The 26,619-nt window shown below is 41.6% G+C and overlaps 1 protein-coding gene across 5 annotated transcripts in view; it reads right to left on the bottom strand.

The window, feature by feature from the left end:
- The window catches only part of reep3b (receptor accessory protein 3b), a 31,916-nt gene extending 7,821 nt beyond the window's left edge, over window positions 1-24,095 (bottom strand). Inside the window, exons 1-5 of one of the 5 annotated variants that reach the window (XM_082543580.1) lie at window positions 23,745-24,092; window positions 13,544-13,616; window positions 6,969-7,045; window positions 6,119-6,239; window positions 5,911-6,024 (exon numbers count right to left, since the gene is read on the bottom strand). In XM_082543580.1, the coding sequence (XP_082399706.1) occupies window positions 5,911-6,024; window positions 6,119-6,239; window positions 6,969-7,045; window positions 13,544-13,616; window positions 23,745-23,776 (417 nt within the window). In that variant the 5' untranslated portion in view covers window positions 23,777-24,092. Of the gene's footprint in view, window positions 1-5,910; window positions 6,025-6,118; window positions 6,240-6,968; window positions 7,046-13,543; window positions 13,617-14,875; window positions 14,980-16,005; window positions 16,071-22,201; window positions 22,305-23,744 lie in introns of those variants that run through there. The other 4 variants (XM_082543583.1, XM_082543579.1, XM_082543582.1 and 1 more) reach the window with 4 other exon arrangements.
- Between the last annotated feature and the right edge of the window lie 2,524 nt (window positions 24,096-26,619).

The following is a 26,619-nucleotide window of genomic DNA, read 5'->3' on the forward strand; positions in this document are numbered from 1 at the left end:
TATGATATATTAATACAGGACAGATATTATTGGAACGGCAGAAATCTGACAGTAAAAACAGACACTGCAAACTACAGCACTGTGAGCTGCTGTTGAGCAACCCTTCACTTCTGGAAATAGATCCAAGTTTACTGAAGTATGGAGGTGGAGGAGATCGTTCATATGTTGGACTATCAGTATCTTACATGAAGAAGAGAATATTTACATTAGAGAAAACTAAACTTCAGTCCGCACTGCTGCGCTGTTACTGTACAGGGCTTCATGCAGCTTTAAAGACCTGTGAGACAAACCGACGGTGGAGCACAGAAATGCAAACATGTCGTTTAAATGACTTTGCTGTGACAACATTTTTACATTAAAAAGTTTAAGAAGCATTACATGTTTTTCCACAACACTCGTTTCTTGTTGTGCTGCCGATCTGTGTTTGTCCTTCATCATTGCTGTATTTTTAGAAACATGAAATACTGGGAGACATCATGAAAGGAACCTTCTGCATTAAAGGATTAGTTCACTTGTTTTTCAAGCCTCAGGAACAAATAAAGCCTGAAACAGGCTTCGTTTGCCTTCGTGATGCCTCTCATCCACACTGGACTCTCAGAGAGGGTGCAGAGTCATTAACAAGGCCCAAAGCCACAGTCACAGCACCACAGCTTCAACAGCAACAGGCTTCAGCACTCTGAAGCTGCATTTCCACTGTAACTAGACCCACTAGTGTAAATGATACCTAATGGAATTGATTAAATGATACCGTCTGCTTCAGATCTGGGAATTAAAGCTTAAATCAATTAAACATATAACGAATAATTGATGATGACAAGAATACGCTAACTGAATAACGAGGTACAGAATACATTCAGATCAGGGATGCTACTGAATGATGATGAAGATGTTACCACGGAAACACTTCACAAAGAACATGAACAGCAGGGGGGGGGGGGTATTGTTGTAATGTACAGCAGTATATTTGGGCTATTACAGGTAAACGCTAATACGAACAAAATGATGAAGTCAGACATTCACAGGGACATTTTCACCCTGTAGCACCAATGTAAGCTCATTTATTATTATTCTTAGAGCTTTGTGATTTAGAAGGTTTTGATACATAATTCTTAATTTCTTTTTGTTTGTTGTTTGTAAACATAAAGCCCCGGCATGCTGCTGTAACAATGAAATTAATGTCAAACACATTAAGGGACATACAATGAAAAACAAACAGTGTCGTAAATAATGAGTGACATGTATCTGCAACACCACCAAGTCCATGTCAAAACCAAAACCAAAAAGAAGAATCAAATTAAAACTGATGTTCTCAAGCAGCGGGTCTGGACACAGACGATAATCAAAGGGTGGATGCTGAGCTGTACGAAACAGAACATTCTGTCCATGCTGCTTACACTGACTGGTTTTTACCTCCCAGAGCAGCCTGCTGAACCACCGAAACCCTGAAGACACAAGGATGTTAGTGCAGACAGAAAAGAAACAAACGTCAGAGGGAAGACAGGAGGCAAGTTGGTGCAGATGCAGAAAACATCATCTCAAAAGCAAACGTCCAGCTGAGATCTGCAGTGTTCCCCCAGGATCCAAAACATTCACAACCCTGCATGCTGATGACCAACAAACACACAATATCAACTCATATTTAGTCGAGTTTGTTACACTTGCAATCAGCAAATTCTTAAAAACACAACCACAGAGGAGGACAGTGGTTGGGTTTCTCTGGGGCACTCCGAGTTAACAATAATACAGTGAAGCAATTATTCTGCTTACATTTCGGGTCAATGATGCTACATTTTCATACTACAGTGTTTTCAACTTAAATGCATGTTTACTGCGTGTCTGCACCATCCGGATAGCAGTGACAGGAACATCAAAATAGTCCCTGTTTATATTGTTTGCATCTGCTTAAAACTAGCAAATTGTTAACCAAGAGTTGCCTAGATGATGGTTAGAAAGTACTCGGATCTAATCTGCTGTGATGTGACCTTCATTACCTGTTCAAAGCTAAACTATGTTTATGTGATCTTATTAGCAATAAGTTCTTCAGTCCCGTAGTTACCAAGAGCAATGCAAATGTTTTATCAATTATCAGTGTGGATACAGACACATCTCACAAAAGGAGCACTGCGAGCTGTAATACTCATTTGGTAAACTGGTTGGTTACCAAACCAGCCAGGACTGCAAGCTTCCACATTACAACACATTTTAGATTTTACTTTGTTTGCTAGGACTTCATTTATTGAATCTTGGTCCCATGCTGTGAGATGGACAAAGAAGCAGCTTTGAACTGTAAACTGGACGGAGGAAAAGCTCTGAAATGTCTTTTCTTCTCAGTCTGTGACAGCAGGTACATGTGGTGTAGGTGCCAGGTTTGCATGTCTAACCACAGCTCTAGGCTCAGCTAAAACATTTCAGACAGATTGATTTTATGTGCATTTCAGATGGTTTTACTGTAAAAGCCAAGGTCAATCAAATTCCTAGTAAGATGCAAGCCTATTTTAAAGAAATGAAAAACTGCTACTAACCCTGTGATGACAAAACATGCATGCGGAGAAAAGAAGAGAGACTGTAAAGACAAACGGGGAACACAAAGATGAAATATGTAAGAAGATCTTCATGTCAAGGAGGAACCATAGGAGACTCAAAGTGAGGCAGCGAGAGAGAAGTGAGATGCAGGGCAGTGACAGAGGCATCGCTTTGATTAACAGGGTGTTTCAGGTAAGTGGAGACAGGAGGCTGCACTGACACAGCAAGGACACAAAAACAACCAGACCTGTCGTTGATCCTGCTGAGTGCTGCCTCTTTGTGTTAGAATATGCACACCTGACCTCGTTCATTATGTGAAAAAGCAGGTGCTCTTTCTCTAAAACAGAACATAACACTGTTACTCAGCTGAAGTCAGCCACAAACTAATCCCACTGAAGAAGTATGGCCTGTTAAAAACTCCATTCAGAGTCGATGGGTAGCACGGTCAGCAGAACCTAGTTCAATGCAGTCGTGGAAATACCACTCAAGAACTCAACTTCCTTCAGTTTGAACTCATTAACAACATTCAAGTTGTTTAGTTTGACACGGCCGACACCGCTCCACAGGCTAAAGTGTTAGCAAGCACTGGATAAATGCTTAGGCTAAGGTAACATAGCTAATGTCATCTTATAGTAACACTAACAGAGACCATCCTAACATAATGTTAACATTTTCTGATACTTGAACTTTGCACCTGCTAAATCCTGGCTGAGCGGTCCAATCAATTCAGATTAATTCTGAGTCTTTATTTATTTACACACACAAACACACAATAGAATTGTATTATAGTTCGATATTATAATAACTACATACTATTAATCATTAATAATGTACTAGTTAGTCATTATTCCTCCATTTCTGAACATGGGCTTCAATTGTTCAGTCTTGCTTAATAAAGCTGCTTTCAGCTGCTCCCATAAACAAATAAAATTACTTAATACCAGACTAATCCTTGATCATCATCAGCATCATAATAATAATGTGAGCAGTTATTAATTTGTTACAGGGGTTCACTGTTTTGTAGTGTCTCACAGTTAAATACTGCTGTACTACTGTGGATCTAACCTGACACCATTCGCTTTTTCTTTGTAGTGCATCCCCACTGCTCAGGTGCTGTGAAGCGTGAGATCAACTGGGCCTATCTGAATCACTCAGGTATTCAAGAAATGCTGAAGAAACCAGTTCAAATGTCATTTATTTATACTGGCTCTGCAGGAAGACCATCTGAGGCACAGACATGCACAGAGGATGTGTGAGCATGTGCAAAGGCTATCAGACACATCGTCAAGTGAAGATCTCGTACAGGCTATCGATTCATCTCCTATGCACTCAGTCATGCACCAATGCCACAGTGACAGTCTATATCGGGGTCAGCAACCTCAACACCCAAAGAGCCATTTGGAGCCGGTTTCCACGCAAAAGAAAATACTTGTTGACATCTAAAATGAAGATAACACTGTGTATATTGTTTTTTACCTTTATGCTTTGTGTGAACAACTAAGGCGTGTTGCTTATGACATCCATGAAGTGCTACAGAGAAAATTACATTATATTCATGTAATGAACACATTCTGAACTCTTAAAGAAATACAACAAAAGCTGAACTAAAATAATCCAGCAAACAAAAACTGCTGTGAGCCGCCCCCCTCATATCGCCTTTGTGCTTTTGGAGCCTTGACCTGACTTTTAAAAAATAATTGGGGAAATAAGCACTATGCTGCTAAAAAATGAAAAATATATATTTGCAAAATTCTGCCTAAATATGTATTTTACCTGGTTAATGTGTGTGGCGGGGCGTGGTCTGCAGCGCCGCTGCAGGGGAGGCGGACGCACCTGAGCTGCACCCGCAATCAGGCCTCGCCGCCTTAACGTCTGGTGGTATGTGTGGGGCTGTGAGCTGCAAAGCTACAGCCGGCTGTATGTGTCAGCAACTGTGTGTAAGGTGGTCAAATAAAGAGATGCTGAAAAGCGCGTTCATGCAAACATCGTCGGGTCTGCTGTGATATGTTTACAACGGGACTTCTGCTCCTGAACCTCTGCGCACAGTGTCTGCAGGTCGGGGCTGTACGAAGTCACTTTATCTTTACAGGACTGTAAGCTGTCGTCTGTGGGGCGTGAGCGTGTTTGTTTTAACATAGTTCACGGTGGAGCTGCTGACATAATGTGGATCCGAAGGGCCATAACTGGCCTACGTGGGGCTGAAAGTCTCGATAAATGCACGCCGTTTCAGCTTCCACGAGTGTGACGCTTATTTTGAGCGATGAAAAAAATAATAGAATTTTATTTTTATATTTCAATATCACAATAATCTTCCAATTTAGAACTACAAGTTAAAAAAGAACTAATATAAATAAAATACACTTCATCTAAACACTTCTAATTTATTTTCCCAAACCACGCGGAGCTGCACTGTAAGGACTAAAGAGCCGCAGGTTGCCGACCCCTGGTCTGTATGCTCTTACGTCTGATTTAGCACGCTAAATAAGGACATTCAGTGCCCACAGGCGCTACTGTAGAACACAGACAAAGGAAGCTGTTGCAAGCAAAGAGAGCTGAAGCCGCAGACTGGTATTTTATTCCTCTGTAGTAGGGCTGTTCGATATAACGATATGTATCGGATGACGACATAAAAACGTCTGTCGTTTCATTTTACGCTATTGTTTGTTTCGTAGTGTCGCAAAATAAACTGTTTACAGCCATATTTGTTCATGGTTCTGATGTCACTGTAGCGGCTATGTTCATTTCTTAAAGTTCTCTCTCTAATATTTAATATAACCACACTACAGACGGACAAGCGCCTGTTTTTATGCGTTGTCGTTAGCAACAACGACGGTAACACCATCGTGTGTCCGTTTGTTTATGTTCCACTTAAACCTTTCACAATAAAGCTCAAGATCCTGTTGAGACCTTTCAAAATAAACTGAATCACATGAAAGAGCAGATTATTTACGGATGAGAAGTAAAAAAGACGCCAGGTGCTAAAAAATAAAGCTCAGACTCAAACGTTAGAACAGGCTTTTCCCCGCAGCACGCCGTGTAATAAATACTCAAAGAAAACGGCGCCGTTACAACTTATGTCTAAAACTGTATCGTTTCATGCATCGGTTAAAACACTCTGCTCCAGCTACACAACGCACAGCTGGAAACACTTCACACAAGTCGAGCTGCCCGAGATTCACAGACTTTACAGAAAATGTTACATTTTTGTGATTTATATCGTTATCGGACGATAGACGTCTTATATCGGGATATGAGATTTTGGTCATATCGCACAGCCCTACTCTGTAGCAACGTAGTGAGAAAGAAGATGAAAACTGACTTAGCCATGCTATCTAACATAAAACTGTAGTGCACTCACGTGAAAAATTAAAAAAAAGAATAACTTGCCTTGACGGCTGCAGTGACCGCAGCGGTGGCTGCAATGCTCAGGCCCTGCTTGCCAAAGTTCACCATGGTCTCATAGCTTCTCTCTTTGGCCTGCACAATGTACTCATCTATTTCCTAAAGGAAGACAACAATTACATTTTAGAACACAGTTGAACTGGGCACAAAGCAGTGTGACCTGCATTACACGTGGATGTACGGATGAATGTACCCTTTCTCTGGAGGACAGCAAAGGATGCAGACACTTCCTGTAAATAAGACTTGCTCCTCTGGTGTAAGGGGACAGCAGCCAGACCACAAAAGCTATCTTTAGCTCGTAGTAGAGAGGAAACCTGGATATGGAGACACACACGGTAAGTTTAACCCATGGTACATAATGATGCTTTCCACTGCAGAAAAACAGGTTAAGAGATATGCACCCACTCCCACTCCTGTTGTCAAGTTTTTGTTGCACACAGCTCTGAAGGTTTATTATGGTTTTTTGGACTGCACCGACATGTTCCAGCACTTTCTGTGACTGTCTGATAAAACATCAGCTGTAGGGCTGCAGGTATCGATTATTTTATTAATGGACTAATCTATCGAATATTCTATCGATTAATCGAGTAACCGGGTAAGAAATTATTTTCTCTTATTAATGAGTAATAATAAATATTCAAAAACTTCTCATTGGTTTTAGAAATGTCAGCGTTTTAAAGTTTAACTGCATATAACATCTGTAAAAAAAAACATCGTTCTCCATCAATTCCTCAAAATCGTTACATTGTTCCTTCGAGCTAAATGTTGCCACATGAGAGATTCATAAAAATCACTGAAACTCGACCTGAAGCTCCTGCAAATGTGACTCTGTTCCTACACAGTGCACATCCACATTACCACAAGTTTATTCTAGTTACACTAGGAAAGAGTACATTTCTATCATTATTATTCAGGGTAGCGAGGAAAACAACTTCTTCCACTCACACAGTCAGTGTAGATGTATCTGTACGACATGTGAGTTCACGAGGTTTACATAATGTTTGATTCACTGTGTTTGTGTTTAACATTCATGGCAAACTCACCATGCCAGTGTTAGGTCAGTGATCGTCTCCACGACAGTGTAGAGGGCAAATACAATCCAGTACATCATCCATCGCACCTACAGGCAGAGAGACATGAATCATCGTTTAAAAGGCTGGCTGAGCATTAAACCATGCATCACCTCTTAACATTACTAATATTAACACTAACATTAAAAATCTTTGTTATACGAGGAGGACAGAGAGGGAGCATGTCCACCGAGAGCAGCAGCGTCTGAACCAGCATGCTGATCATGAAGAAATGATGACATCATCCGTTTGTTTTAATTCAACTGTAATCTAAGCACCTCTGTCTGTTAGGATTCTTTAGATTTACTAAAATAAAAATAAAATCAGATTAACATCTGATTGTGTGGGGCGTGCTTTTTTATGTCACGTTACGTTTCACTGTTAGAAACTATGAAACACATCACACACTTCCAGAAGGAAACTAATACGACTGAAGGCAAGAAGGATACGAGCACCTACAGACTCATATCACAGTTTATAATACAGCCTCGCAGCAGCCCAAAGCAATGGGTGTGACTTCAGCACTAACCCCGCCCCTGACTTTGATGGGCTGAAATTCATTCATGAACAGCCACAGGGCCAGGACTGCCAAAATGAATGACATAAATACGTCATTAAAAACCGGAATAAATAATTAAATGTGTAAATAATTAAGCAATTATATAATTAATTAAACGTGTCATTAATAAAATAGGAAATAAATAATTCAATGTTTTAAATGGAATGATCGTGCCTTTAATTAATTATTGATAGATTTATTCATTCAATCAATTCCAATTTTTAATTAATTAATGACACATTTAATTAATTACTTAATTTGTGTATTTAATTAATTCATTTTGTCACTCCTGGCCCTCCATAGCCGTGAGGATTCATACTGCATCCCTCGTTTCCTGCGCACAGGAAGTTAAAACCAAAAGCAGCTCATATTTTGTATATTCTGGTCTGTCGGGATTAGGATTCCACTTTATTGTCATTGCACATGAATGAATACAGAGTAACAAAACACACTTCTGATTAGATGCAGACTGCAAGAGCAGCAAGTGCAATAAGAGCAGAGCATATCCAGATAAGTCGAGTAGAGATGAATACAGGTGATCTGTACAGCACACAGATGTTCTATCTGTGCAGACGGGCAGATATACAGGTGTACTATGAACAAATATAAAGATATGCTACATATATACAGATGTGCCGGTGTGTGGTAAACAGATGTCCTATGAATATATCTACAGCAGTGGAAGCGTAGCTCTGAACAGTTAGAGTTAGTTAGTTATAATAAGCGGCTCTGGAGTGCCACCATTTTGCATCATCGACCCAGAGTGCATCACTTTGTGTAATAAACACAGGCACACTTCCTGTATTTGTGACAGCGTCCTTCAGTAGAAGACGTTTATAGCATAGTAATGCCCACAACGTGACATACTTGGGGTTTCTTTTGACTTACATTACATGCCCTGAGGCATAATGGGTGCTTCTAAAAAGCTGCATTTTGAAAATGGGTAGAATTGATCATTTTTGATGATCAACCACCTCAGCTTTGACTGAGCAGAGCATTCAAAAGTTATTCTACTAAGAACCCTGCTCCACACTGGTGTAACAAGCGAACATGGTCACGAACCCCAGTGGACAGCTTTGAGCTAATAAACTCGTTTTTAAATGATGTTGTTCTTTCTCTAAGCCTCTGCCTCCTTCGCAGGCTGGCAGCAGTGAAACAAAGGTTGAGGACGTCTGTGAAGGTTCTCAGTCATCCAGGTCATCGTAGTCAAAGAAGCTTCTTCTAAGGTCTAAGTTCTAAGGTCATTTGCCCTTAGAACTGAAGAAGCTTCTCGGATGAAAGGTGAAACGTCTTCAAGCAACTTAAAGAAGTCCAGACGCTTTTCTTTCCAAGCTCCTTAGACAAAGGTCCCCCCCCCCCCGGCGGTCTGGCTTCCTTCGTCCCTCTTTGACGGCTTTCCAGTCCCGTCTGACTGGATTTCCATGTTAAACCAAGCAGTAGGTGTGTGTGAGTAAATAAGTGATGCTTAATTGTGTCCCATTTGCCCACAGAGGGGGGTTTTCAGCTACCACTCCGTCATGCTGAACAGCTGTTCACCATGAAAAACATCCAAGATCAAAAAATGCAGATTATGGAAAGTCAGCCAAGACTTCTCATCGTTTTTAATGACATTACTTCACTCATCTCTGTGAGAGTGTGTTTGAAAGAGAAACAACAGGGAAACACATTCACCCATCTCTCACACTCACACTAAATGTAAAGAGTGAGCTGACACTGAGAGGTTTAATTTATACGTTCAGTCTCCCTCTGCTTCAGACATTTCAGCTCCCAGCTTCCTTCTGCTTTCCATTTCTGATAGAATATTTGCTCCTTTCCTCCTTCATTCATTTTATCAGTACAAAGGACATTAAGATGTAACCTATACACCAGCCTTTTAGCTTCCTGGGGCTACAGTAGACATTTACTGACCCTGTCTTTGAATAACTGCCTTCCAGGGGGGGGGAGAAGAAACATTACATTAGACTTGCACAGCCACTACTGCTAAGGTTAAACTTGGATCAAAATTCTGGTGGCCCGACACCTCAGCCTCCTAGTAGATGCTCCACACTGCCAGCCCCACTGTGTGATAACACCCACGCTTACAGTTAAGAGGTAAAATGCTAAAAGGTGGGCAACAGTTACGACCACCCGAGCTTCAGTTGTGCCTCTGAAACAAACTCAAAGAATTTTGAGCAAACTTGCATCCAAGCAGCTGATTAACCATCCATCAATTCATCCTGACTAAATGAAAGAAACACTAAAGTTTTATCGATTAGTCATCAAATTGTCATCTGTCATACCAAACTCCTAAGGTGCACACAGAGCATCACAACACTTTTCTCAAGCACTGGCCCACATCTTATGTTCCTCAGCTGCAGAGACTAACAAGCTTTTATTTAAAGTGTGTTTGCATCGCTCATAATGTTTGGTCTTAATTTATTTAGTTCTTGGGCTTTGCAGACAAACTATGATTCCTTATACGGAGGCTTTATGGCGGTTTTGAGTTCAATCCTCCGAAAAGGCTCCAGCATGTTGGCAATGACATTCAGTCCAAAGAACGCTGACTGGTTGAAAAGCCTGTAAGTGAAGCACAGACAGCGACTGCAGCTTTTTCTTTTACATCGGTGCTAAAAAGTTCTCTCTCTCTCATGACCTGTGCTGGAGCTTCTCCCAGAGGTTTTTCTCCCCACCTCACCAAGCAGTGCTGACAGGGCACCACTCGATCAATACGCTGATATCTAGGGATTAAAAAGAATCTGATGTATGTAGTTAGTTATGAGATTTGTGGATTACTTGTTTACACTCTGCCAGACTATACTTGGATCAGCTGATTTCTTTTGGTGGTATTCCAAACACATGCTGCCAAAAGGTAAGTTGCTTAAAACCATGCAACATGATTTAAGGCCATCTGTCACATCTCTGCTTTACTATGTTCATTGATCAGCCATCAAAAGTGCAGATACGCTGAACTGGCAAATAGCTGATACTGGCCCCACTGAAGCACCATAAAGCAACATCTCATGTGCTCAGGTCTTTAGTCATCCTTCATTTCATCCCAGACCTTCTTAAAATGATTTAAGTGGTCTTGAGCAACAGCTCTCCAAGCTTTCTGGAGGTCTTTGAAAGCTGTTATTTGGTTATTGGCTGTTTTTCATACTCATTTACAGTTCAGTCCTTGTACCGGAGGACTGTTTGGGTTTTTGTAGCCAGCTAACACAAACCTTTCTGAAAGTACAGCGTCTACAGCCATCTGTAAACCACAGAGTCCAATCCACCGTGTTAGAGATTTTGTCAAAATGAATATAAATTTAAATCAGGAAACACCATCTGGAAAGCATTTGATGCACAACAGCTTAAGTTTTCCAAAACACACTGCAAAAGATATGTTGTATGTACTCACATGGTGGAGCAGACAGGCCTGCTCAATCATGGCAGGGATACACACGGCTGATCTCAGACCTGTTTATCTACAACTGAGTGTGGTCGACTGTACATGGATGGACAACTCCGACTACAACGCTGCTGGAAACTGAGCGACATCACTAACATCAGTCAGTGAGCGCAATGGTACGTGCACGTTTTCATAAGCAGTGAACAAAGAAGAAGGCTGGGACTTGAATCTGTTTCAAGTTTGTCATGAACTGGAGTAACCTCTGCAGGGTGAGCTGCAGCTACAAACAAGCAGCAACGAGACGCAGAATAGCTGCTGCGCTGCACACAAAGTATTTCTCCTGGTCAGCTTAAGTACAGCTTGCTTCATGAAACAAGAAACAGTACTGATCTTCATTTCCAACCATTCCTTTATGAACCTCTGCAAAAGCAAAGTAAAAGCAGAGGTCTAACAAGAAGAGCAGATAAGGATAAAGTAAGTGGGTGAAAGACGCAGCAGTCTGAGACAGGGTGTGTTAAAGCTGTATGTGAATGTGTTACTAACTCAGCAGACTGGAATGTCACTCTCACTGGTATTAGTTACATCACCCGACTCCTTAGCCAAAACATCTCTAGGGCATATCGTCTATATGCATCCAGCCGTGCTTCAAATGTGTAATCAGTCCCAAGACCTGTTTAACATTCTGCAAAAGACTTAAAGAAAGCAAGTTGGTATCTACCAGAGGGGCTAGTCCCTAAGACAAGGACAAGAATGTCTGAATCGAGATGAAAGATCAAATCATTCGAACCATCAAACGCATTTTTAAAACTGACAGAGAAGAAAATATTTCAAAGGATGGAGGACTGTAATCACAGATGAAAGTGAGCTTTGGTAGGCAGGGTGACTCTAAAGTCCTCTAATGGCACAGGGGAGAAATAACTCACTTCAAAAGAACTATTAATCTACCAATAGATTTAATAGTTAAGCAAGTCGGCTTGCTTAAGTTCAAACTGAGGTTCAGGCTACGTCCACACGTACACGGGTACTTTTGAAAACACGTAAATGCAAAAACGAAGGAAAACGCTGCTAGGAACATGCCAAAGCAACAGGTGGCGATATATTCCTAACCGTGTAGAAATGTTGGCCAATCAGAAGTCTAGAAGCCTGGGTGGGAAAGAGTAAACAAAGATGGCGCAGAGAAGCAGAACTGAGCCCTTTGTGTGAAGGGACTGAAACTGTGTTGTATATGTAAGCATGTAAACACTGCAGAGAGTCAAGTTAAAGGTCCGCCATTGTAGAAATCCATTTCTACATTTCTGAGGACTGCTTCCATCACCTCGCTGAATCTGCGTCGATGCAGTCATGAAGCAGTTCTGAAGTCAGACAGAGGCACACTGAATGATCGATTCATACCTAATAAAGTGGTCAGTAAATAGGAGAATGTATACGGGAGAACATCATGAGCGCTGGCTGCTTTCACACCGCTAACCAGCACAAAGATGCTGTTGTGTAACGAGTGGAAGTTGTCAAGTCAAAATAAACAGCATCAGCAGCCTGAATGTAGAAAAATGTGACACGAGCTCCTTTTTCCATCAGTACCTCCTCGGATCAACTCCCCACGGATTGACTGGTCGCCCAATCCAGTACTACCTAACGAGGTTGTTGTCATAGCAACACGCCCGAGCATCCTGCAATGTAATTAATATGCGACACGAACGCTACAACAAAGTTGGACGTCGACACAATACCTGGTGTTTGGCCCGTGGCGTTTCGTCACTCTCAAAGATCATGGCCTTGTTTTTGTTGGGGGTTTTTGCCATTTCATTCAATGCAGAGTTTCAAAAATGGCCATTTTAATTTTCATGAAGGAGACACTGTCCGTGACTCACCGAGTGACGCTACTGACCAGCCAATCAGTGGCATGCAGTCTGATGACCTCACATTTTAGTGCCTGCTTGGATCGCCTGGAACCCCGGGGCAAGCAGGTACTTTATTTAAAAAAAAAACCCCACACCTGGTACCAGGTACTATGACCTAATGGAAAACTGTGGCACACCATACCGAGTCGATCCCAGTAGGTACTGATGGAAAAGGGGCTGTGCAGTCAATGTCACTAACAGTGGATACACAGCCTGCTCTGCATTAGTCCAACATAGTCTATTACTGTACTGCACATATCATCTCTGAGTTAATATCACCATTCAGGTTATTTTGAAAAAGGTACATAATGATGAAAATAAGATATATATTTTAAACTTACAACATCATATGTTCAGTTTCACTGACATATGCAGACAGCACATGAAGCACATGAAGCACGACGGCTGTGTCAGCAGGACCATGCTGGACGCATTCACATACAAAATGACGTCACTTGATGATATTATTCATTTGCATGCCTGCTGGAATAATTACTCATTAAGTGAAAAAGCTATAATCATGCTCCAGATCATTTTGGCCCACGTTACCTCCTAATTTGTCGAAGTTGTTGAAATGAAATGTTTTCTAATGTTTAAAAACAACATTAACAAATGTTAATAACTTAGACCCCCCCCCTCACCCCCCCACAGTGTGTCTGTGTGTGAGATGAAGTCATGCAGGAGAAGAGAAGTAAATAAAAAGTAATATTTCTGAACTTACATATTCCTTAACATTTTTGGTCTTGACAGCTTTGTAAGAGTAGTACGCAGGATACAGAGTCCCAAACAGCAGCCTGCATGGAGACAGAACACATGACAACTTCTCTCAAATTTAATCAACACAAATACAGTTTAACAGGAAAGTTCTCTGCACTGTAACATCGCTGGTATGTGGAAACACAGCTTTGCCTTTAAACCCACACCCTATTTCAACACGCTGATCAGCAGGCATACATAGCGAAGACGGGCCCGTACATGGTGTATATGATACAGTAGATACTGAGTGGTGAACCAGTGCTGCAGGTTTATACATTCTGTTTCACATGTATACAAGAAATTATTTTTATGTTGGTTTGTTTGTACCAATGCATACACTGCTGAAAGCCTGCAGTGCCACCATGCAAGCTAAGGCAAACGTCCAAAACTGCGTTTTTATTGTTAAAAACCATCATTTCTTGCATCTGAACAATGTGGGGACTCATTTATATCCCACTTTCCTCTGTCATATAATGCAACAGTTTGGTTTCTATGCAGTTTTCAACACTACCCCAAAATACTGCACTGTTCACTCAGGACTGTGTGCTAAGATTCAAGCAGAGAAAATCATATGAAGAATGTGAAGCTGGGTTTCTGAAGCTGAGGTGCTTTTGACTGTGCAGGCCTCGTTTTTTTAATTATATACTGAATTTCACCTGAACGAAAGAGAAACTGCACAACGAGCAATAAAGGATCAAGCGTTTCAGATGACGTTAGGAGAGCTCTCGTTACACACAGCAAAACAATGAACATCTACACACCCACACTAGGTAAACACCATATACTGTTCATGGTAGAAGCCTGTGAAGGAGTGACTCACAATGCAAGATAAGCGACTCGATAAATTTAAAGTGGGACACTCCTTTCCTCCAATCCCTCTTCCTTAAGCTCCTCTTGCACTGAGGTTACTCTGTCTACAGCACAGTGTGCAGGTCTCTCCAGTATGCACAAGCTAGATATACCCTGACTGTGCACCACATAAGAACACACAGCTTCTTGGGCGGCATTCAGTTTGTCAGCTGCCATCAACATTACTCAGCTGCACAGATTACAGGAAACACTGACAGACAGGAGAAGCACAGCATGGCTACAGCACAAAATAAGTGCTTTAGTATCATTGCAGTTTTTGTACGTCACATTTAACGTAAAAAGTGTGGAAATTGTCACCAGTCTTTTCTTAAAGCTGTCTGACTCGTCGATAGGACAGAACAAAACCAGTAAAGAACTTTTACTCTTTTAGCTAGTTAGCTAGTAGCCATCAGCAATGTTGTGGGTTACCTTGTTTTACCCTGCTTACCTTGTCTAGTTTTACTGGACTGTTTGGTTGTTCTTGGGGGTTTTTCACAAAAATGAATAAATAACTAACTTATGTAGTGGCTGAGAGGTCGAGCATGGACCAGGATGCAACAGTCTCACCACTTTTGATCACAAAGCAAGGTTTAGGTACACAGCTGGAACATAGCTGTCTGATTGCAATCACTCTCACACAGATTGGCAAAGGTTTGCAAATAATGTCTGTCTAATTGCAATCAGCAAACTACTGCAATCTGGCTGTCCCAGTACCTGCGAGCGCCTCTCTGGAAGAGGAGACTAAACTAGTCGCGCTCTTTTTGTTCTTTTATAAAAGTGAATTTGCTGACATTATGTAGACATTTTGTAGCAACTGCATGGCTCTTTGTGGGGGCATTTCTGTTGTAAGTCTGAAGGTTCTGGCTAGACTCTGAATGGAAGCAACTACATTTGTGTAGTTGTATTTTCTATACATGTAGATGGAAACAGAATTGTGATTTTGTTCATTTTAATGGTTAATCGCTGTATTATAACAAACAGAATCGATGTAATTGCCAAACTAGCCCCATATCAAACAAAAACCAGACGAATGATAGACTCGCCGTGTCTTACTGCTGTCGTCTGAACGCATTAAAGTTGCTTTGAAGACTGCAGCTGACTGGGAGTGGTCATGGACCTGCTCCCTGTCTTGCAGAAAGTCCCAACATTTTTGTGGTCTTCAATTTGTGCTAACTGTGAGAATGATTCATGTTAACATCATAAAGATTTCAGTGCTTTAATTCTGCGGATGTTCACGGGAAACGATTAAAACACACACGTTAGAAAGATGGGCTTCATGAGTTTTACCGGACTGCCGCTAGCTACCATGACAACAGCAGCGGCTACAGCGAGTCCAGACATGCTCGCATAAGCGTGGGACGATCCTCTCCATCCAAATCAAATAATCCTGATCTTAATGCTGTAGTCTGTTTGTGCCTCCACTCAAATACACCTGACCAGTCTCACAACAGCACTGCAAACACCAGAGAAAACCAAATGATAAGAAGCCTGTGAGAAACTCTGTACAGAGGAAACAGCCAAAGCAGATTAAATGGTATCTGCTAAACACAGATTTGGACTAAACAGAATCTCTCGTACCCAAGTGTAGCCTGGATCCAGAGAAATACCATCATCCATATCAGTGCCATCTTCAACTTCTCCAGTTAGCACCCAACACGATACAGCGCTGCAGCCACAGACAGGCACACAGCCTCCTCTCACGAGCAGCTGGAACAGGAACTGATGTTCATAATACCGAACACGCCTCACAAGGAAGCGAGAACAGGCCGGAGACATCGATCATTCTAATCATCCAGTATTGGATCAGATTAAAAGAAAAACAAGACTCCGCCTTCCAGTGCCCGATCACTCTGATCACTTACATCAACAGCAGTGATGGGATACAACATAAATACTTTCATGTTTGCAAAATGTTTCGACATTTATAAAGACAAAAATATCAGATAATCTCATGATGGTGTAAGAATAAAGGAGCTGATTTAACCCTTCTGCTACATGTTGAGGATTTTACCAAGAGCTCAGCAACCAAGAACGGATCCTTTGAGTATTTACTGCCCCGTGGCTGTAAATAATCGGCTTATTTACTGATTAGTTATGAACAACTTTCAGACTTTTAGGAAACATGGAAGCCTTTAAATCATTTTTGCACTATAAAAATCTCTAACCACAGACTTCACGGATACAGTATCGTACACAGACACACCGCCTCGGACCACAGTCCCCTCAGTAACCAGCGAGCTGCCAACAAACAGAGCTGTTTATATTCCAGCTGTCGCTATAGAAACATCGAGGTAACCAAGACTTCACACGCTCGTCACGTCTCTGCGTCATGTCAGTGCAGGTTCAAAAATGTGCTTTTTGTTCGATAAAGGGCAGAGAAGCACACAGCCGAGCCACCGACGGAAAACAAAACTCTGTACCTGAATCCTGTTTCTCTGTTCTGGTGCTGAATGGGTTTTGTGTGAGCGTTTAAAGCAGACAGGAAAGCTGCCAAGATCAGACCCTGGACTACCCAGACACACAGGGACAAGAGCCTGCAAGGACGTCCTGGTCTCGCCATACCAAGGGTGTCAAACATAAGGTCCAAGATTCAGAATCAGCCCAGAAAACACTGCAGTCAGGCCCACTGATTTCTTCTTCTTTTAACTGTATTGTCACACATTTTACAGCCTGTCCCACTGATAAAAATCTCCACTACAGCTATTGATGCTATACGAAAATAATTCAATTAAATGACTAGTAAATGGACTGGTTCTTATATAGCGCTTTTCTACTCTGAGCACATGCTTTACACAACCTGCCTCATTCACCCAGTCACACAAGCACTCTTCCTGCATGTAAGATATGTTCTATAATCTGACGGTGGAGCAGAGACACCTTGGGGTTAGTATCTTAGCCAAGGATACTTGCCATGCACTGGAGCAGACGGGGACCAAACACCAACCTTCTGATTAGTAGGTGACCTGCTCTACCGCCGCAGCTACAGCCACGCCTTGTACCGACTCCTGACAGCAGCAACGATTAGACGACTCGTCACACACACTCTTACTCAGAGATTAAATGTGCAGTTAAATGTTTTTAGTTCATTGGGAATTTACTTTCCCAATGAAAGTCCAGCCCACTTAAAATCAAAGAGAGCTGTATGTGGCCGAAGATGTAAAGTGAGTCTTCCACATCTGCTGTCACGTAGGATTCGGCTTTTCAGTTTCATATGATGGCAAAGATATTACTTGGTAACAAATCCATGAGTACCCATATTGGTGGTGAACGCTGTTAAACTTAAAGGACGGTATGTTATGCAGGAAAGTGAAGGCGGGTGTGGAAGGTTCCTCCAGGAAAGTAGGACAATCACAGGCAGGAAAATCAAACCTCAAGAGTGGATTTGTCTCAGCAGGAGTCACCTGAGCTATTTCATACATTTTATTATAAAAATATTTAAGCCACACAAAATCAAAACATCAGCATCAATGCCCATTCCAAGATCAAGAGCAATAAAGCTTTATTTCAAACTTTTTTTAAGAACTGGAGGGAAAATAGTTCCCAGAGATTTTCTGGACAGGTCATGCACATACACTGTACTGCATGTCTGTCTATAAATACATGCTGGCCCACCCTTTGCAGCTATATCAACTTCAAACTCTTCTGGGAAGGCTTTCCACGAGGTTTAGGAGTGTTATTGGACATTTCTGACCATTCTTCAAGAAGCACATTTGTGTGTTCAGGCACTGATCCCGAGAATTCCTGGCTCATCTCAGAGAGGTTATATTGGATTGCGCCACAACTTCTGATAAACAACGCCACACCATAATCCACCTTCCAACAAACTTCACATTTGGCACAGTGCAGTCAGACCGCTAACCTTCTTTTGGCAACTGTCAAACCCAGACTCATCTGTTGGCCTGACAGAAGACGTGTGATTGTCACTGCAGAGAACATCTCTACTGCTCTCGAGTCCAGTCACGACACGTAACACTGTGGATGCAGCGGTTGAGCTATGGAAAGCCACTCCATGAAGCACTGTTCTGAGTGACTGATGCTTGGCAACTCTGCACACGCTGTGTCTCCACATCAGCTGACCCCACTTTGTGACTGAGTTGCTGTCATTTCCCAGTTGCTTCCACTTACAATACCACCAACTGTGGAATATTTAGCAGTAAGGCAACTTCACAGCTGTACTTGTTGCACAGGTGGCATCCATCATGTTTGTAGAAGCAGTCTGCATGGTTAGGTGCTTGATTTATACACCTGTCACAATAAGGGCGATGAAACAGCTGAATTTGATGACTTGGAAGGGTGAGTGAATCCTTCTTAATGCACTTGCAGCTTGTTTCTCAGCACACTGTCTTACATTATTAAATTAATGCATTTTAATCTGTCTTTTCTGTAATTCTCTGCAAACTATTTATAAAAAAATAACTGAGTAATATACTCAGCCAATTCTTCGGGCAGTTTCTCATTCTGCAGAGTCACTGCTACTTCACCCTTTCAGACTGCAGCAGCCACAGTAGTCTTTGTTCTGCTCTACAACTACACTGAGCTCAGCGCAGTCGCACCAGTCGTTTCTTCACCTGGTGCAGGTTCTGGTTGGTGATGTGCAAAACAAGAAACTGTGAAGAAGCAGCTACCGTACGTGCTGCAACAGCAAACCGGCCAGTGAATCTGGCCTCCATCCCCATAGCTATCAACTTTGATACGTTACCTAGTAAAAGTAATGTTCTGTTCCTCTATCGACAGTTACTGTAAAGTGGGTGAATTTACTTATGACGCTGGAGTGCAGCCACTTTGATCTGACACGGCTCCTGACTTGGGAACTTTAGCCAATCGTCCTGTTTGAGGCTTGAACTGGACCTCTCCACTGTGTTTGCACCTTCTTCAGTATTTTTAATGGCATTTTAAAATAGCTTCTGTATGAAACAGAGCCTCAGTCTTCGTGAATGAAAGTCTAGTGTTAGCACTAATTAGCACATGTGTTTGTGTTTCACAGCTTGCTAACAACTTAATACTGTACCACATCATCCAAATATGGTCCCTTCTGGTTTTAGAAAACTAACATGCTAACCAAGACATTATTATTTACACTTAAACTACAGTTACTGTGCAGTCCTTTACTCTGTTTAGCCAAAGACCTGTGCAAACTAACACCAGAGCAGAACCTGGCATAAGACCAATTGAGGACAAATCTGAAGTTTGAAAAAAGTATCAAATGTCCTCCTGTCATCGAGCTTCACATGGCCTAATTAGATTACTATGGGTCATGTGACTGTGCTGATTTATGTACTAATATTTATTTTAAACTGAATCATTCAGGATCAAAGAGATTCCTTTAGACTTTCAGCTGTGTCCCATCTACACGGAGGTCTATCGTTCCCAGGCTGGACTCCTTGTTTTGTATGTCACACCCTTGGCATGCTTCTGGTACAGACTTTACATAGAGGTTTCATCTTTACTGATGCCATGGTGTCTGACCTCTGTGAGTACCACTTTAGTACAACAACAGGAGTGTCGTATATTTTTATATTAAAAAAATCTATTAGGAAACATTTAGATAGTTACTATGGTAGCAAGAGCACGTTTACATTTTTCGTGATCTTAAACGTATCCTGTGCACGAGGATAAGAAAGAAAACTACAAATACTCACAGAAAACATGTTGAATGTCATCATGCCAAAACTAGCATCTGTCCATTTCTTTATATTCCCTCTGATTTCCTCTTAGCTTCATTTCAGCACAGCCCCACCCCTTCCTCTCTCTGCATGCAGCTGTGAAAATAATGCTTTCAGATGGGTTTTGACTCTGGGCGACAGGTCAGTTTCCCTGGCTTCCTGACATCGTACACCACCAAAAACCAGATGGATGGAGGTGGAAGGAAAGAACAGAGAAACACAGAGCAGTGTTTAAAAAAAAAAAAAAAAAAACAGAAGAAAAACACACAGGAGACACACACACAATGAAGAGAGGAGGAGTGGGAGACCCAGAGATATCCAAGATTTTAGCTCCCACCATCTGGTTTGAGCCTTAGGAATAAGAACTTGATTACATGACTTTTCCACTAAAAACACAGTCAATGGCTGTTTCTGGGTCCAAACTCCTCTTAAGTTCCCAAACTCAAACACTGCTGAGTCAAAAACCGTCCAAATGATCAGTGTGGCTGCTCTAAAAGGTGTGACAATCCAGCTGAACACACAAGCATCCATGAAAAACAGGATTTAAGAAGTTTAACAGCGTTACAAGTTAGAAACTAGTGATCTAACTCTGTGCTATCTAAAGATGATGGACGTTTTCTGACTGAGGGAGTTCTGAAAAACTAAAACATACAGCTCTGCTATCACTGGATATAAATAAAGACACAACCACACAGCGGCCTGATTTGTAGGGTTACTGAAGTTGGCTAGCTGGCATGTAATGGTGCGCCACATGGTGGTTAGCTAGAGAGCTATGGTTAGGATAATACACACACATTAGCACAGTGAAGCTGGTGCATGAATATTGACTTTGTTCCCCTCAATACAAGTGAACGTGAGGGTCTCAGACGGGCAGAGACAGGCGAGCTTCTACAACAAAAACTTTCTTTTGAAGGAAAACTTTTTTGGACCTGTACAGCTGAGCATGCTGAAATCCCACTGTGTCTTTTAATCACTGCTTCCTTTGTTATCTTGAAGCAGGTTATCTCTGAAGCAGGTTACTCAAACATCTTTGTCGCTAAACTTAAAGGACGCGGCAACTATGAAACAAGCTGAATACACAGACTTGAAGAAAGGCACAAAAATTTGGCACATTAACTTGCAGACTTGTGAGGGTGCTGCCTAAAATTAGAAACAGGTTGAAAATCAGCCTTTGATTTATTTTTCTACTGCGGCACAATCAGACGAGGGAAATAGCTGCTGAAAGGGAGATACACTGAAGTGAAAAGGAAACGCGTAAGAATGAGGTGCTGCTGCTCTTATTTTTAATGCTGAGTTCATCACCTTAAAATAGAACAATGTCAACTCTTGGATTCTATCCCTATGTTACGGTGACACTTCCAGGGTTTCCCTGTGCACTACAGAAACTGTTAGTTATACCTACATGTTCTCTTTGCAGAGTGACAGAAGTCCTTGATCTCAAATTGAAGACTTGCTTTCCTTTTTTGGTGGTGACCATGAGGACACTGCTTACAGAGGGGATGTTTTCCTGCATTAGCCTAAACACATAGGTCACTTGCACAGCCTAATGGGCTAAACCAACCAAAGCTCTAGCCTGGGGTTTGCCTTAATCAAACTGGGCCTGTGGCAGTGACTTTGACTGATTGCTGTTACTGCATGCTTGCCACGTCATCTGTGCTGTTGCCTTATTTCACAGTATTATATCCTTGTGTGCCGTTCTTTATGGCTTTAACATATAGATAACATTAACTCTATATGAAAATGAGTTAGAGCCAAATAAAAGCATAAGGAAAAAAACAGATAGGAAAATAGATGTGAAAAGTAAGCAATGTCCATAAAAATGGATATTCACAAGTAGGGACATCACAACAGCAAACATGTAATAGTCAGTACCAGTACCACACTGTTTAAGCTCTTTTACTAAAAAGTCGTTGTGAATCAGTCACATGCTGGTGCTGACTGTGGAGGAGGCAGTAGTGTTAAACGCTATTAGATACATTATGTTACCTTTAGCATTTCTACAACATTAGCAACTGCAAACATTTTAAGCTGTGGCACAAAGCTGATTCCAAAATGGTAACATGCATCTGAGGATACCAACACAAAGTCCTTCTATACACATTTCTGACTACCTGTTATCAATGAGTCGAGGCAGAGCTGCTGTGGCAGCTGATTGACACAACGTGCAAAGGAGAGTCTGAAACTTCTGTCCTCTTTCTTCTCATTTAATGACTTTCAGCAATTGTTCATCTGAGATGTTGTCCTCCACTTTAGATATGCTGAATGTTCCACCAACAGCTTTTTGGAATCATCTTGTGGGAGCAAAAATACAATTTGATGCCTGTTAAACTGTTACCGCTGGCGTTTCTTTAGCAAGTTAAAGTAAAAATGGGGTCTAAGTACAGAACTTTTTTAACAACAAGTTGTCTGTTATGTGTAGACACAACCTTATTTATTTCAGCTATAATAAAATACACCAGCTATGAGATCGTGGAGAGATGCAAAAAGATGGTAACACTCGCCACATTATCTGTGTAGGAGATAACAGTCTCTTTGTGGCGATGCATAAGCATATAGCAGACTGTAATAAATGTGTGACTAAACAAAATTACACTGAATTTCAAACCAGCAACTGGAAAAGAGCATGTGTAATGGACCGCATGCTGATTTAAAGGCTTTTTCTCAGCAGGATTGGGATAAGTTATTGTCCAAGTAAAATGAAAATTATCACTCTAGCTACAATTTGTACAGGCGAATGTGGTTTGTACACTTGGCTATACAATTTTCCTTTTGTTCAAATGAATCTAAAATTAGAAGGAATGTGTGTGCATGTAATTATTGGTCTAAGACAATAACACACCTTCTTTCTGTACTTTCAGCACCGTCATAACTGCCCAAGTGCAGCACCGTCAGCCCATGACTGTGTTCATTATACAGTAACAGGCTGTACTAGTTAAAAATGAGGAGCATTTATTCTCTCCCCAGAGGGCTTTTGGTGTTCCTATCCGCCATTACCCTGTGGACGTATGCAGACACAGGGAGGAGCAGACGGGAAGAAAGGAATTATGTCGACTCCCAAGTTACTGTTTTCCTTACCAGATCAACATGTCTCTCATGCTCCCAACACATTAAACACCTGCTTTAATCATACGTAATTTCAACGTAATATCCAGTGATATGCCATTGGATATTTAATAACTATCCAGTAACCAAATCCGTCCCCCACTTATAGCAGCGCACTTCTTCATGCGTCTTGACAACATTGTGGATAACAGGTTGAACCGGGCATTGCTGGTTAGTTATATCTCCAGGCTGACAGCTGTACCTGACACTCCTTCACAGTGGAACATGTAAAGGCTTGTAAAGTTCCACTTCACAATAGTCACAGTTCCTTAGGACTGACTCACCAGCACCACGGATGGCTATGACTCTGTTAGCATTAGCTTCAGACAAGATTACATACCTTGCGTCCCCACAACACTAGATTTCATAAACAGAACAACTTTGTAGCTCTGCATGGACGTAAGCGATGTTGTTTTAGAGCGAATGTACAAGTTTAAATGACTCGAGCCTCCACTTAGCTTAAGCACGACAACGGGTTAGCCAAGCAGGCCAGGCAAACAGCGGCTGCTCATAAAACGAGGAAAGTTCTCCTTGAGCGGTCTCTGTACTTACACAACGCATCTCGAAATCATCCAGGACACCATGTCTTCTGTATCTGTAGGTCTGTTTCAGCAGTAGAACAGAGCCAATAATAATGTTAAACGCCGATCCCGCACCGCCGTGAACTTTTCAGCCCAAACTTCGGTAAACAGAAACAGCTAGCTAATCTCGTCGTACATCAGCTAGCCAACACACCAGGAACACCTCACTGCAGTGTCCTTGGAGTCATAGCTACACGACGAAGCGCGTATCCTAAATATTCCTGCTGTAGTCGCTCCCTCCCATCAGATTTCCTCCTTCCTTCTCTGCTTCGCTGCTCAGTTCCTGGCACAAGAAAGGTGCTGTCGTCATTAGGGAAAATAAACACCCTCCCTCCGCATATGCTATTGGCCAGTGCAGTCTGTTTACGACGAACCTGAAATTGTAATTGGCTGGCCACGTTTGGCTAGCCAATCACATCCATTTGGTTAAGCAAGTGGCATTTTAAACTCAGTTACTGTGCTCCGATTGGTCTGCTGTCGATTCGTGGCGAGCTCTAGCCAACCACGAGGGAAATATTTTTCAGAGCATGAAAACGGCAGGTGCGCGCCCTTTGACCTCCACTTTACGTTTAGTCTTCATGTCTGTAGCTGTTATTATACAAAATACATTTTGAATAACCTAAAAGTGAAAGCACGATTTTTTAAAATAAACAATGCCTTTAATCGCATAAACGTTGGAAAGCAAAGGGTTAGGTGGTTACTGTACATCAGGGTAAGTAATATTGAAGCATTTCATAAAGTCCAATGGGCCAAATAAAAAGTGTCTGTTTCTTGTTGTTATGCAGAAAAGTGTTTTGTCATGTAATGGTCAATAAGCACTAGTGACCTGACTCCATAGGCACTCGTGCATGCCATAACAGATCATCAGCTGTTCTTTTCTTTCTTCAGTCTTTTTGGTTCACCTGGTACCAAATTCATCTTGGTCTCATCTGTCCAAAAATATTTTACAGAACTGTGCAAGCTCTGTTTTCTGGCAAAGCCTAATCTGCCCTTCCCATTCTTGAGTTTAACCAGCGGTTTGCACTTTGTTGTGAAACCCTCTGTGTTTACATTCATGACGGCTTCTGAAGTCATTTTCTTAACCACAGACAGAATTCCACACGTTAGCTGTGTTTCATCATCTTTGTGGTTACATTCATTGTTGATTTGGCCTTTTTTTTTAGTGATGGCCTTCTTCACTTGCACTGACATCTATGTGGACCTCATATTGAGAGTTCGAGTAAACAGCCTCCAAATACAAGTTCAACATTTGAATCAACCCCAGATTTTTTTTAATCTGCTTAAGCCATCCTCAACCATGAAACTGCTTTTCGGTCAAATGTCCAATTACTTTTGATCACCTGAAAATGGGGACTATGTACAAAAACACTTTTGCCATCCCTTTGAATTAAAGGTAAGAATCTGCAATTCTTGATTGTTTGATTTAAACTCTACCGTGGTAGTGTACGGAGGCAATATAACACAAACTGTGTCATCGTGTAAATACTCACGGACCTAACTGTAATCAGTACACACAAACCCCATCTGTCAGCTTTCAGAATGGCGCTTCTTTGTGTGTGTCTGCTTTAGGTAATAATAATCTAAGTAATAACAGCATCTGAGCTTGTACAATTGCAGCTATGAGCTTGTGCCTTTCTGTATCAGGATATTTGTAAACCCATGCAGACATGTTAGTGTATTGTGCAGGTATGTTCAGGCATGTGGGTAAGACTGGGAGGGGGGTCTGGTTTTATAGCTACTTGTTATTCATGAAGGCGGCTGCTACAGCGTGTAGCTCAGCGAGGAGATTCCCAGAGGAGCCTGTCTGGTCACACAATCCGTCTGGGAAAGCATCAGAGGCTCAGGGCTGAACAGAAAACACCTCCTCACCCTCAGCTGCTCACTGGTCTAATGTCATAGAGAGCAACAACATTAATTAGAAACATACACATTTGCAGACAAACCAAACAGAACAAATATGCTGTATTCTGAAGATCAGCCTCTGGTAAAAGGCAATTCCCATTACGCAAGGTGTTTGGGTCTTTCTTTGTGAGTACACTGCAGTGGTGGCGGTTGAATTTTTACTTCTGCATCCCAGTAATTACACCAGGCAACTTTAAAATGAAATCAAAGCAACAATCTCTCTTTGTCCCAATCATTCAACTGAAAGAAGTCAAAATAGAATCATAGACATACATAATATATATTGTTTAGTGTGTGTGTTTTTATTCAGAGTGTGAAGCCTGTAAAAATGAGTCAGGAAATATTAGCAGAGCTTTGCTGCTCAGATCAAAGTGTAAATTTCACTTTATCATTACAATAGTGACTGCCAGCTGTAAGTGTTTATTCATCACATTTTCTCGGTCTTAGTACTAATCTGGCCTGAACACACCCTCAACCAGCCATCGTGGCCCCCAATATACAGGAGATTGCATCAATCTCATTGATAATAATTAGAAATTATACTTTAATTGCGTTTAATCTTTGAATGGCTGTGGGGTAGAAACTCTTTTTTTAGCCTATTTGCCCTTGATTTTATTGTCCTGTATTGTCTGCCTGATGGCAGCAATTTAAAAGATCTTGATATGTGTGTGATGGGTCACACAAAATTTGGGGCCTTTCCTGAAACAGTGGGTATTGTGAAGTTTCTCCAGAGAGGGCAAACTGACTTTTCTCTGGGCAACTCTGATAACCTGCTGAAGTGCTTTGTGCCGCTGTGCAGCTGGAAAACCACACACAGAGACGATGCGTCGGTAATCTTTCTATTGAGCAGCGATATCAGGATACCAGCAGTTTGAGGTGGATGTTGTTGGGGTTTTTGTTTTTGTTATCACACTCAGGAAATGAAGTCTTTGCTGGGCCTTATT

The sequence above is a fragment of the Aulonocara stuartgranti genome, assembly GCF_965226115.1.
Source record: "Aulonocara stuartgranti genome assembly, chromosome: 8".
In the NCBI taxonomy this organism is placed as follows: domain Eukaryota; kingdom Metazoa; phylum Chordata; class Actinopteri; order Cichliformes; family Cichlidae; genus Aulonocara; species Aulonocara stuartgranti.